The following is a 13,995-nucleotide window of genomic DNA, read 5'->3' as shown; positions in this document are numbered from 1 at the left end:
CCCTGGGCAGCCTGAGCTGAGGGGGGCAGCCAGCCCATGGCAGGGGTAGGGCTGGGGGTTTATGGTTTCTTCCAACCCAGCCATGCTGTGATGCTAATACAGGACGCTCTATGCATCCCATTAACCCTCTGGGAAGCTCTGGTTCCCTCTGGCCTGAAGCATTTTCTGATCAAATGTTCCCCCCACTGTGCATGGTGACCCATAGCCATCCCTGACATCTCAGGGACACCTGGCAACCCCAGCCCATCGTGAAGGTGCTGGCTTCACCCCATCCCAGCCCTCAGCCATCACATCCCAGTGGCAATATAAAGCCCTGAATGCGATTCCTTGACACTTTTTGGAGCATAAATCACCATTATTGCCAGGGTGGAAGTGGCAGCGCCGAGGCGGTGACTCACATCCCCGCAGGGAGGGATTGGTGGTGGCTGATCCACTGCTCCTGTCCCCCGTGATGGAAGGGACGTGAGACAATGAATCAAATGTGTATTTATAGAGTGGGATGAGTGTGTGACAGGGTGACCTTCAGCAGGGCCTGGAGATTAACAAAGTGGGGCTGTCAGCCTGGCCTAACGCTCAGCTCTGACCATCAATCTGAGTTTATGTTAAGCCTGGGGATGGGCAATGTGTGGCCGTGGAGCAGGACCAGGCTTCTGCAAGGCAGATTGCACCATAGAAGAATGCTTGGATGCCCTGCAGCTCATTGGTTGCAGAAATCAAACCATCAGGATGTAATTTTCCTCCTGGATGATTGGGATTTTCAGACTCGCTGCTCCCAAGATAAGCACACGCTTTTCTGCTACCAGAAATATATCCTGGCTGTAATTGCACGAAGTTTTCAGGGAGAAATCCCTCCACCAGCACAGCTCTGGGTGGGCAGAAACCGCACGATGAGTTTTTGACAGTTTCACTTTGATGCTTAACGAAGGAGGCGACAACAGTTTGCATTTAAAACAACCCTTCCTTTGGTTGTGCTGCTTTTTGTTCCAAATCCAACTGAAGCCTCGTGGTGTGGGTCACATGAAACACTTGTGAATGTCAGAGTGTTCTGATCCACTTCTCGCTTCACACTGCGAACAACAATTTCTGACTGCGAAGGATGGATTCCCAGCTCTCAGACCTGCATTGGCATTCAGAAAAGAAAAGCTTCTATGACTCCAGCTACAGGCAATGGCTTTATAATTAAGCGGCACCACGAGTGCTTCTGAACTTGTCTTTTCTTCCCTGAAGATTAATTGTAACAAGCTCTTCACTCGCTATTACAGCATAAGGGCTGCTGCTGCAGCTGGCATCAACATCCCTCCATTTGCCTGGTGCTGGTTTCTCACACCACAAACTCAGCTCATCCTCAATTTCTTGTACCACACGGTCAGTGGAGGTCTGGTGAAGCAGCACAGGGGAAGTTTAGCAGTATTTCAGAGATGCAGCAGGTTGGTGGGGATGGCTGGGAAGCAGGGAGTGCTGTTCTGCATGGTGTGGACTGGGCAAAAGCATTTCATCTCTCTTTGGTGCCTCCACAGATCATTTCAATGAAATTAAATATATTTTTTGCTTAATCCTTTTGTTTTCCTTTTCTTCCCCCCCAAAAGATTTGTTTTCCTGCCAGCCTGGGAAGCTGATTTTCATCTCGGAGTGCAGCGTGCTGCTTTTCTGCTTTGTTCTGTGCTGGATTCTATCTCCAGGCGTGTGCTAAAGCGGGTTCTGAATCAATAACTCAGAAGATGCTTCTGGAATTGGGAAGGAAAGAAAAGCTGATCTCCTTCGACTTTGTTTTCCGTTTTCTTTCTAAACATAAAAAACATACAAACATCTTTTGAACCTCCAGCCGTGCAGCATTCCAAGACGTTTTGTGAGGAATGAGATTTTAAACTGTGTTCGGCTTCTTTCCAGATCAGGGAATTGCATTTCTCCTCTTTAAACCCCCCTGCACTTTCAGCTGGATGTGCTGTTACTCTCCGTTCCCCAACTTTTTTGGTTCTGCTCTGCAATTGTCTGTTCTTTTAAAATGGTTTTGTCTTCGTCACCTGGGAACTGAACTGGTTTCTCTCTTCTGAGCTTTAATTCATTAACACAAACCGCTGAGGCACTGAGACGTCGCAACTGTTCGTCGTTGATAAATGATTGTTGTCGAGAGTTTAGAAACTACCCATGAATAATTAACTGTGATTCATAGTTTGAGGGCAATATTTCAAGTTTATGAGCTGAGTACTACAAATCCAAGCACAACAGAGCTATGGAATTTACAGAGAAAAATCAACCAAAATGCACAAATCAGTGCTGCCCCACTGGACCTGACTTACACCAAATGCTTGGCCCCAACGTCCCAAAGTAAGAGTGAATATTTCATTTTGGTTTTTATTTTCTTTGGGATTGAGAGCAATCCAAAGCCTACCATGGCACAGTTGTGGTGGTAGACTCGTAGATTCGTAGAACCGTAGAGTCATAGAATGGCCTGGGTTGAAAAGGATCGTAATGATCGTACAATTTCAATCTCCCTGCTGTGTGCAGGGTTTCCAACCAGCAGCCCAGGCTGCCCAGAGCCACATCCAGCCTGGCCTTGAATGCCTGCAGGGATGGGGCATCCACAGCCTCCTTGGGCACAGAGCCATTGAAGTTGGGAAAGACTGCTAAGGTCATCCAGTTCAACCACCAGCCCATCCCATGCCTGCTAATGTTCCTGCTAAATCATGCCAGGAGAACAGCCTTAGAGCATAAGAGTATAAGAGCAGAGGAAGCTGGGGACTCTGATTCTGTATTTGTTTGTTGTGATTGAATGTCAGCGGAACGTATTAATTTCCTTGTGTGCAAGAAATCTCAATTTGTATTTCCTTGACATCTCCCAGTGTCCATTCGACATCAGGGCTTGAGTGCCCTCTGCAAGGGATGTGACTGGGAGGCTCAATGCCTGGGAGGCTCAATGCCTGGGAAGCAGCCAGTGCTCCTGCTGGAGGTGCCATACCTGGTGCTTGCAAATCCGTTGGTGTCCTGGCTCTGGGAGCACGCATGTCCTCTTTTCACAGCAGCCACGGCCACACAGGCTGCCTGGACCAGGAGCTGAGACACAATGAAGTTAACAAAACGATGTTATACGTAGATAATGTGCAGTGCCAAAGCTTTGACTGCTGAAGGCAACCATCACTTCTTATCAGCTTCTGTGAGAACACAGGTGTTATCAGCTGGGAGGAACCCCCTGCTCAGTGTTTTCCCTTCTATAAAACCTCTCCCTTTCTTTGCAGTCTGACTTCCTCTGCCCCAAGCCACTGCTTTCAGGCGCTGCATTCCAGTGATGGATGAAATCAACTCTGTGTATCTATTGCTCTGTGCTTTGAGAGGCGTTTGAATAAGTGACAGACTGCAGCGTAAGTCTCATTCATTACCAGCTTTGCTCAGAAACATCAAGTGTCTGAGGGGGCTCTCTTTCATTTGGATGCTCATTAGAGGCTCTGGAGGATTGGAAGAGATATGCTGTGATGCCAACACAAACCCATGCAGCCTGCTGATGCCAGCACTGAGCTGAGAGCTCTGGGTGCTGGGGGATGCTTCCCCAGTGAGGGACATCAGGCAGCTCCTGCAGCTCCACCAAACCGCCTGCTGCTCTCACTTGGCAAAGCCCCACACCTCTTGTTGCCTCCCAGTTACTGCAGAATCAAATCCACTCAGCTTACCTGAGTTACCCCCTTGCTCTCTCATTGCTCTTCCCTCCCCAGACCCAAACCCAGCTCTGCTCCACTTGCTTTAATTGCCATTTGCCGGAAAGCTCTCAGCTGCAAGGCAAAAAGAAAAGTCCATCTATTTTCTCCCCACCTCATCCATCAGTTTGTCCCAGTGACAACCTTGCTGCTGCCAGGAGGGCTCTTCAGCATCTGGCCACCATGGAGCGAGCCCAGGGCCATTTGATTTGCTGCAATCATCTGCTTAATTGGGTAATGGGCAGGGCACGAGGGCTGAGCCGCATGACATGTAATGAAATTGGAGTTCAGGAGGTTTTAGGACATTAACAGCGTGATTAACCTGCAACAACCGCAATAACAACTTGATTATCCAGAATAATAAATCATCTCACATAGGTGGCCCGGGGTTTGCCTTGCTTGGGTGTTGTGTTGTGTTTGTTTTTGTTTTTTTTTTTTCCATCTTGGAAAGCCACGAGTATGTCTGCAAGATTATAACAACTTCGTAGAGTAATACCCAGGATAAGACCAAAAGCACTTCATTAAACTCTATTTTAGGAATGCAGATGATGGAGAAGGGGAAGCCTGCTAGCTTTTAGGCATTTAGGATGAGGACACAAGCCATGCAACAGCTTTCATCCTATTTCCCTGCCCCTTCTCACCACAACTTACTGGCCAGTCCTTTTTTGGAGGACTTTGAGACAGACATTTCTGGGTCTGAAGCCATATGGCTCCAGGCATGAAGTGCATGGGGAGGAGCAATGCACAGCCCATGGGGTGAGCTGAGCGTCCCAACTGCCCCATCAGCCCAGCTGGCTCCTCCACTCCTCTCCTTGCAAACAAGCAGGGCTAATTCAATTTCAGAGCAGAGCTGATCTTGCTGCCAGGCATCTCCTGGGTAGGGTCTCATCTCTGTACTCCTGTCCATGCCCTTCCATTGGTTGATTCACACCACAACACAGCAGGTATAGCTCCAGGCCCTTTGGTGCCTAAGGAGAGGTGCAGCTGCTCCTTGGACCGAGGTTAGATGCTGAGCAGAAGCCTGAGTGGGCAGATGGGACAGGAAGCACCAAGCACTGCAATCCAGAGGCCGTAGATCCATAGACCTGGGTCCAGTTCCCCAGCTCTTCCCTGGGACCCTTCCCAGCACAGCCTCAGCTCACTGCCAGGAACAATCCGTTATCTCAGTGACAAGACACAGGGTCCCAAGAGAGATGTTACAAATCCATCTTGCAGATAATAACATGATATACGAACACAGGGCATGACTGAGAGCATCCCTGGCCCATCAGCACAGTGAGCAGAACGGCTGTGACTGTGGCGTAGCTCTGTGCTCACCCCCAACCCCACCTGAGCTCCAGCAGTGCACATCAGCACAGCCTATTGATGTCAGTGGGATTCCACAGCAATCCTAAAGCCCAGGGCAGAGCAATGCTCCTGAGAGAGCTCCTTTGCTGGCTTAGGTTTTTAGAAGCACCACTCGTGGTTTGCCAGCATGTGCGTGCTCTGTCCCCACATCAGCTTTTCTGTTGCGTGGATCTTTTCCCTTCCTTTTGCAATCAGTAGGTCTGGGCTTAGAAAGATGATAGTGATGGAGTTCAGCAGCCAGCTCAGATGGCAACGCTGCAGCACTGCTGTTTGGTTTGTGTCTACCTACCGTTGGAAGAACAGACTCCAAAGGTGTGTATGCATGGGGTTTTCGGTGGCTTTGAGGTTTCCCCTTTGAGACAAAAGGGCTCAGCAGTATCAGATGCCTCCACTGATTGCACCTTGCAAACAAAGCAGAATTTGCAGCCTTTTACTTCTGTGGCTGGTGACTTTTATAGTCTGGACATAACACTGGTGGGATGCCAGTGTAATGACATTGGGGTCTCAGCATGGTAAGCTGTGTATTAAAGGATGGATGGCCAAGTTATCCACTGCTGCATTAGTGGGAGCTGATTTATGCAGCAAAATGGTGCAGCCAAGGGGAGGTCAGACATGCATAAAAATAGAAACTCTTCCCACCTTCACTGCATGAAGGAAGCATTAAATAAGGACTGACCCTCAGAAAGAGACTTTGGGTGTTTCTGCAGCTTCAACAGACCAATCTATTTGTCTGCAGCTTTTGCTTATCAATCCCAATAAGTTTTCCATGGTTTGGTTTTGAACCATGGATAGAAAAGGTTCACTGGCACCCGGTGCCAGCAGGAGTGTGTCCTTGGAGGCGAGATGTGCCAGCAGCCCTGCATTGCCTGATGCTTGGAATTCCCTGCCAGGGTTGAGCCCAGCAGCACCAGTGCTATTCAGCCTCCGTACCTCAGGTCTCAGATCTGCAGTACTGGATGGAGCCTTCAGTACTCATTTGGAGCAGAGCACACGAAACCTGCCTGGCTCCAGCAGCACAGCCCGGCTGGGTACCGCCGTGTTGAGTTCTTCTGTCCAACAGAAAAGACAAGAAAGTGAATTTGTGATAAAAGGGAAAAAAAAACCAAACAAACATGAGACCTTTGGCTTTGCAATCTCATCCTGCTGCAGGGCAGGGCTCTGCCAGAGCTCAGGCTCAGCTCTGTTTTACCCAGACGCCCATGGCTGCAGGAAATGCGTCAGGCTGCCGTTACTGATACTGAATAACAGCTGTGATGGGTAAAGCATCCCCTTCAGTTCTGGTCCGAGTTTATTGGTGTACGATGCCTAAGCCCTGGGATTGTATTGTTTGTCTGCAGTGCTCCAGGAGATCAGCTTCAGAATTACAGGTGTGCACATCCCTGCTACATGCAAACTTGGAATTGTGTTCAATAACGGGTGATTTAAACCCTGCATGTCCTTCATTTCATATGTTAAGATGGGAAGGGGACTGCTCCCACGTGCATGGTTGCTATGTAATTTCCTTCATTCTTAATGAAGAAATTTGTCATCAACTCCAAACGTTTAATATAAACCAAGTGTATCTGTGTATATACACACATCCATCCCCTTCCTCCTCTCCCTTTAATTTAGGAAGCATCTCATTCAGGGCTGACACGCTGAACAAATTGCATCTGCCTCACTGAAATACCCCACGTGTTTCATTACAAAACACTCTGACTCCCCTCCTTAAGTCCCTTTCTCATGAATGATGACTGGTATTTAAATGAGCATTTTCTGGAGCGTTCCATTCACTTTAATTAAAAGCTAATATTTATCGAGCCAGGCAGATGTGCTCTACACCAAAAGTCTCCTGTTCTGCATTGCCAGCGTGTTCCACAGCAACCAGCGTGTAATCACCACCAAACTGGAGTAAGTACTATTGATTGTGCCTCTAATAGGGGATATGATTCTAAGGGACTCGCAGGGCTATTCAAGCTCATTTTATTTATTGATTGAGGCAACAGAGGCTGTAATCACACGTGGAAACACGCAGCCATTTGTCATGCAGCGCTCATTAGGAAGGCGTACCCAATGGCATGGAGTGGAACAAAGTGAGGGCATCCCTTTGTCATCATCCCACGGCACACAGAGCTGCCCCATTACCTCCCACTGCCACCTCCTCCTGCACGCTGCCGATCACAGCCCCTTGGTGGTGGCTTCGGCCGTTCCTCCTTTCACCTCTCCGTGCTTTGCTCCTTGGTGCTCTTCTCACCTTGCTGTGAATTTCCACCACAGGTGCTTGAGCGCAGAGCCTTTCTCCTCCCCATTAAATCAAGGAGTGCTCAATCAGTCCTGCGTGCTCCTTGTCACATCATTAGCCGTGTTGACTTTTATGCTATTTCCCACTTAAATCCGGGCTTCGAGTGTTTTCTCTCTCCAATTTGCTCTGAAGCAGAGCGCGTTGTGGATCGAATAAGATGCCACTTCAGGAGGGCACGGGGTGCTCAGCCCTGCTGTGCTGTGGGAGCCTCAGCCCTCAGCCCTGAGCTGCTGTCGGGAGGTGCACTGATTGAAATTAACCCAGAGGAGCTGACTGAGCCCAGCAGGCCGTGGGCACCACCAGAATAGAGGAGGAAGGGGAAAAGGATGGTGGCGCTGAGCACTTGGCACTTCTGTGTCCCCGGTAACACAGACAGGGGCTCACAAACTGCAGAAGGAGATCAACCTGAGATGAGTTTGGGTGAAATCCCTGCTGGGGTAACTGCATGCGTTGCCACCTGCATGGATTGTGCAGCTTCAGCAGCTGCTTGCTTCTGTGCCATGATTTTCTCACAGGGCAGCAGTCCTACAGGCACAGCACCTTCTGCTGCCGCTGCCCCAGAATGAGAGAAAGCAAGAGGAGCCCAGGTGGTGGAAAGCTGCAGCCCCTTGTGGGCAATGCTAGGTAAAGGGGGGGATGAATTCGGTGTCTGGAGCCCTGCTGCTGGGCTGAGGTTGCTCTGCAAGCCTCCTGCTGTGCATGGGGCAGAGGAAGGATCAGGAGCTGCCTCTCTCCCTGCCCATCTCTTGGCAGCTCTCCTCCTCCATCATCCCCAGGAGCTCTGGTGCCAAGTTTTTATGCAAAGCAGGAACGGCTCGTTAGCCGGTGTCCAAAATCCTTCTCTCTTGATGTTAAAATGCAGCAACTGTGTAACTGAACAGAATGTTCTGGTCGGGTTAACACTTGGTACAGGTACAAAGTAGCTGAGTGCTGCAGAGCACTGAGGAAGGAACTGATTCCATCTGCACGCTGTGTCAGCCCGAAAATCTTCACCTGAACAGCTCCAGCAGCGCAAAGATGGGATGGGCAAGGACTGTAGCTTTGTATTTTTTGCATTTCTTTTATTCTGAAGGTCTCCAAAGGTTACAGAAGTGGCACCTCTACAATTGAGTCCTGCACTGGGAGCAAGGATTTCATTGCTTCTCTTTTGCTTATGCGATGTAAAGATTGTTTTCGGCTGTCTGCTGATGGGCTGTGGTGGAAAGCAGAGCACAGGATATATAACTGCAGGATTTATCAGATAGATCAGCACTTAACATATCCCTGCTTGCTGCATCCCATTACACCTCCTCTCCCTGCTCCCTGTCTCATTCAGGGTACCATTAACACGACAGCATTACTCCAGGCTCTGCTCACAGCACAGGATTAAGTCAAAGCTGAGCACCAGCTGCTTGAGATGCAGCGAAATTCATCTCTGCTTTCCATTAGCGGGGAGCCACAAGCAGGAACGAGGCAACAAGTAACTCACCAAGGAAAGCTAGAAAATTAAATCTGTTGTACCAAAGAGAGGAAGATTTAGACCAGAAGAGAATGCATTCACTGCACAGGTCCCTGCTGTCATCCCTGAGCTCCAGCGAGGGCGAGGTGATGGGGAAGAACAGCTGCCATGCAGCTGTCCAGGTGAGCAGCTGTTCCAAACGCACTGCAAAGTCTGTTGCCCTAATACAGCTCAGGCTGAATGAAAGTGTTTTTATTCTGGGCTAAATGAAGCGTTTTCATGTCAGCTGGTAAATGATCTGGTGTAATCTAGCTGCTGCCTCCTGCTGAGGCAATGGCTGCGCCTGGGGGGAGATGGGAGCATTTCCCAGAGAGGTTCCAGCTTGGGGAAGCAAGAAGCAGCCACCAGTGGTCCAGCATTTGGCTCAGGTGCAATGGGCAACTCAGCAGCAGCAAGCCCTGGGCTGAGCCCTCCTTCCTCCCCTCCCACATGGCAGCATCTCCTCCTTCTTCAAAGCATCCTGCACTGCTTTGTGGACACAGGTTTGGGAGCAAAAGACCCCAGAGGCTGTGCATGCTTCTTCATGCTCAGTAGGGAGAATTTATTCTCTGGCTTCTGTAATAAAAAATAAAAATAAAAAATAAAAATAAAAATAAAAATAAAAATAAAATTAAAAATAAAAATAAAAATAAAAATAAAAAGCAAAAGCAAAAGCAAAAGCAAAGCCACAGCATCCTTTGGCATAACAGTACTGGTGGTTTCACTCTTGGCACCAAAATGCATGTAGGTCAGGTGCTGCCAGGTGTAAGCCCATTCTCTCAGAGCAGATGTGACTCCATCCAGGTTTCGGTTATTCCCTCCTTTCCTTGCTTCTTTGCACATGATGTAAAACCCACGGCTGCTGTAACAGAAGTGATTTGGGTGTTCCCTCAGCAGATCCTGCAGTAAAACCCTACTGAAGGCTGCAAGGGCGGTCAGCAGCGCTGACAGGAGGGAGCAACAGTGCAAGGGCCCACACCTCATCATGTCTTCTCTGGTTGGCTCACAAGCAAAGTTGGCTCCTTGTGCTTGCACAGGTTTTGTGCTGGGCAGTGTTCAAGTGGGCTATTTAAGCACCCAGCTGCTTCTCCAGTGCTGCAATTCCCCATCCTTGTGCACAGGTGATAGGAATCCGATAGTTCAATGCTAGCCTGAAATAAAGATTCATGTTGAAAATGAGTGAAAGGTGAATCATAGAATCATAGAATGGCCTGGGTTGAAAAGGACCACAATCCTCATCTCATTTCAACCCCCTGCTGTGTGCAGGTCACCAACCAGCAGCCCAGGCTGCCCAGAGCCACATCCAGCCTGGCCTTGAATGCCTGCAGGGATGGGGCATCCACAGCCTCCTTGGGCAACCTGTTCCAGTGCCTCACCACCCTCTGGGGGAAAAACTTCCTCCTAATATCTAACCTAAACCTCCCCTGTCGCAGTTTAAAACCATTCCCCCTTGTCCTATCACCATCCACCCTCGTAAGCAGAAGTGATGCGCCGAAAGTTTACACCAAGGAAACTCCATAGGGGGAAGGGGAGTGGGATCCGTGCCTGGCTGCTGTGTGGGAGCAGTGCTGGCAGCAAGGCTGCTGGGCTCCATGTCACAGACATCCTGCCACAGGGAAGAGAACAAATATTTGAAAATGTAATCAGTCACCGGGGAGCTGTGACAGGATTAAACGATGACATAACACGCTTGTCTTGTCTCTGCTGCCTGCGCTAATGAGCATGATTTGAGAGCATTAGAGATGTATCCACGGGCATTACTGCGTGCGAGTCGGGGGATCACAGCCTTAATTAGTCTCATTCCATGGCAGCTGCCACTTGCCTGCCCGCTGCAGGCAGTGCTGTGTGTGCTCTGGGGCTGGGCAGGCGCTGCGCCGCACTGTGCTGCGCCGTGGGGCACATCTCTACGTGGGATGCTGCTGTGGGAATGAATATGGCAGAGGTCAGCATGCAGAGATTGAGGTGAGGAGATGCAGAGGAGCATCTCGCAGCGTGGCCTCAGATGGCACCGCATTCATTTGGTAGAAGGAAATAAAATGACTGGCCTGATGGATGAGATGCCTGTGCCCTGCTGCATTTAATCAGTGGCAGTGGGCATTTATTGCATTATATACTACCAATCAATAGTGATTAGTACCTCATTAACCTTTTCTTTTCTTTGGAGTGTGTCCTTGCAGTGCTGGAACCGTCCCTCTGCCTCTTACAGATCTGAGGGCTGCAGGAGATGAGAGCTGCTGCTCCTGGGGAGGATTGTGGTCCTGCAGAGCCCTCGGAGAGCAGCAGGGAGCAGCTCCCTCCTTCCTCAGCCACCAACCAACGCAACCTTAAAGCAAATGCTTTCCCAAAATGGAGTTGTTTTCATTTGAATCGCTTTGACTTTGGGTTTTCATCCGTGGGAAAGCATCCTGATAGAGCCGAAACAAAACGTTTCAGGTAATAGAGTGAAGCTATTGCTTTGTTTGACTTGGGTAACTTCTTACGTAGGCAGTATCCAAATGTAATCCCGTGGAAACAGTGGTGGTCTGGAGCAGAAATATTCATCTTCAATCTTCTGCATAATGGAAAACAACAAGGCTCCCACCTGGCTGTCTGCTTCGGGCTGGGTTTGCTCACAGCAATGGCACTGAGCAACGTGAGCGCATTGATTTCTAGGATGCAGCTGCTGAAGGCTGTAGGAAGCATCTGAGCTCCTGCCCCTCTCCGTCTGAGCTCCTGGAGGCTGGGATGCATCAAACCGAACTGCATCTGATTCAGGGTGGCACTGCCCTGTTGTGAGCAGAACGCCTCTGTGCTCATAACAGCCCTCAGAAAATCCCCTCGATGGGGATGGAGCACACATCTCTGCTGTGTGTAGCACCCAGCACAGAGGGAACCTGTGCCTGAATGATGCTGAGTTCAGCTCCTGTGCTGCTGAGGAAGCTGCTGCACCACATTAAAACCTCACCATTTCTGTTGCCCAGAATGAAGCACTCAGTTAATTCTTGTCTGTGCTGAGGAGAGCACCTGCTCGAGCCATGCAGACCAATGCAGGGACAGGGGATTGGGAGCCAAGCTGCTAAACAGGGATTTAGCCAAGCTGAGTGCCAGCCATCCTCCGGTGCTCCCTTAAGGATCTGGGCAGCACTTGTCACTCCCTCGCTGCCCCTCTGAGCTCCATCCAACTCTGCAGCAGGGAATTCCCAACCAGAACGAAGTTTCCCCCTCTTCTTGCTATGCCGCCTTTTAATTAGGAGCACAACTGCATGGGAACACACAGCTCGCTGCTCAGAGTGCTGGAGAGCGATTGCAGTGGATTAAAGTGGAAAGGTTAGGCAATTCATTCCTAGCCTAGCAAATCCTTTGGATTCTTTGGTTCTTGAAAAAGGAAATAACACCTTTTCAGCTCTCGTTAGCTCCATGGTGCCCTGCTGTACAACCTGGGGCTGGATGCAAAGTGTGCAGGATCCAGTGGTGTGAGCTCAGGTCCTGCTGAGCCAGGGGTCAGCATGGATTCATCCTGCCTTTGTCACCCAAAGCACGGCTTCCATGAGCCATGCTGCCAGGGCCGTGCCCAAGGGCTGGATGAGCCTTTTTCCCTCTGCTCCAAGCCTGTGCGCTGCTCTCAACTGTGTGGCTTAAGTGCTTAAAGCAGTGGGAAGGATAAAGCCCCTGGAAATTAATCTGCCTTGCTTCAAGGTTCTATGGGAAGATCTCCATCTCTTCCTTCTCCAAGGAGAAGCAGCAGGTGTCCCCAGCTGGGCAGTATCAGGTGAAGGCCCAACTTGCACAGTGTCTGAAGAACATCTTGGGATCAACGTGGGAGTGTTTTGTGAGTACCTGTCAGCAGAACTCGAGCAGTATTACATTCAGCCCTGCTCCAGAGCGCTGCCCTGAGGGATGTCCAGTGCAACAGCGGTGGGATGGACAAACAGCCCCCAGCAGAACCCTCACAGCTGCAAGAAAATGGAATTCTTCCCAAGTGCAGCTCCTTACGTTGACTTTGCATCCATCTCTGTTGGGTAGCGTTGGGTTCAAGCCTTCAGCTTTGTGATAGATTCCAGAGTAACAGAATGTCAGAGAGCAAATCCCAGCGCTGGGGAGCTTTGGGTCACTGCATGGCAATGGTTCTGCAGTGCCAAGGAAGGCCTGGGCTGATGTGCTCAGTGTCTTGTAGGACAAAGCAAAGTTGGAGGCACTCAGGCCCCGTGCTTATGGGAATCATAGCACTTACACAGCTGAGCCCTCAGGGGGGTTTGCTAAGCATTAAAATCACAGTTCGAAGACATGCAATACCTTGTTTGCCCTTCTCCTCTTGTTTGGCTGACGTGGGAGTGTTTTTGTTTTTACTCTCTTTCCTGTCATATATTGTCCCTTTTTTTTTCTTCTTTTTTCTTTTTTTTTTTTTTCCAGCAATGTTGATGTTCCATCTGCTTATTTATCACCCACAGTTAGAACCTGAATTTCAATTACCAATCTGCTCTGTCGAGTTCTCTTTTAAGCAAAGCATTGAAAGCCCCAACAAAGCCTTAACACAGAAAACTGCTTGTAATGCAGCTGTTAGAGCTTCTCCATCATATCCACGAGCAAAACGAATACTTCTGCTATCAAGATGCATCTGATAAATTAGGTTTAGTCCTCCTTGACGGCAGCAGGTAGAAAGCACTTCAGCAAAGATAGAATGATTTTGAATGATTGAGATGGAAAACACTCTTTGCTCTGGAGATGCAAAAGACACTGAGAACTCATAATAGCGAGAAATAATTTATCTAGAAAGTGGGAAAAACAGTCTCTGGGGCAGCGAGGTTGGGTTGGATGCCAAGCTTGCTGTTGTGGGTTTCAGGGCCAGCTATAGAGCATGTCCATCTTCGTTCCACAGAGCCTTTGTCCAAATCCCACTGATATAGGATTAAAATGAAGCTCCTGCCAAAGTTCTCCACTGAATCACGGCTGAAGGGATGAATTCCAGCGCTACCCACATCTGGGTAACATCCTCCTGCCCAGAGCAATGGAAAAACCTCCAGGCGGGTCAGGTAACGGGGGCAGCAGGCTGAGCTGAGCCTGTAACTGATCCCACAGCACTGGGAGGGGTGGAGGTGCTGGGGGAGGCATCTGGTGCTGCTGAGGAACGGTTCTACTCCATTCACCCCACAGCGAGGGAAGTCCATCCATACAACGAGCTGCTCACCGGTCTCAGCCTAAGAGCGGTCACCTCGCGGGCCGGGGGG

General features: G+C 49.6%; 1 protein-coding gene across 1 annotated transcript in view; it reads left to right on the top strand.

Moving 5' to 3' along the window:
* Nucleotides 1–10,739: 10,739 nt before the first annotated feature.
* WHRN (whirlin) overlaps nt 10,740–13,995 on the top strand; it is a 35,070-nt gene continuing 31,814 nt past the window's right edge. Inside the window, exons 1-2 of the mRNA XM_019621298.1 lie at nt 10,740–10,753; nt 12,467–12,599. Of these exons, the coding sequence (XP_019476843.1) occupies nt 10,740–10,753; nt 12,467–12,599 (147 nt within the window). The remainder of the gene's footprint in view (nt 10,754–12,466; nt 12,600–13,995) is intronic.

Source organism: Meleagris gallopavo, chromosome 19 (genome assembly GCF_000146605.3).
Source record: "Meleagris gallopavo isolate NT-WF06-2002-E0010 breed Aviagen turkey brand Nicholas breeding stock chromosome 19, Turkey_5.1, whole genome shotgun sequence".
NCBI lineage: Eukaryota > Metazoa > Chordata > Aves > Galliformes > Phasianidae > Meleagris > Meleagris gallopavo.
This window is presented reverse-complemented; position numbering and strand designations above follow the sequence as displayed.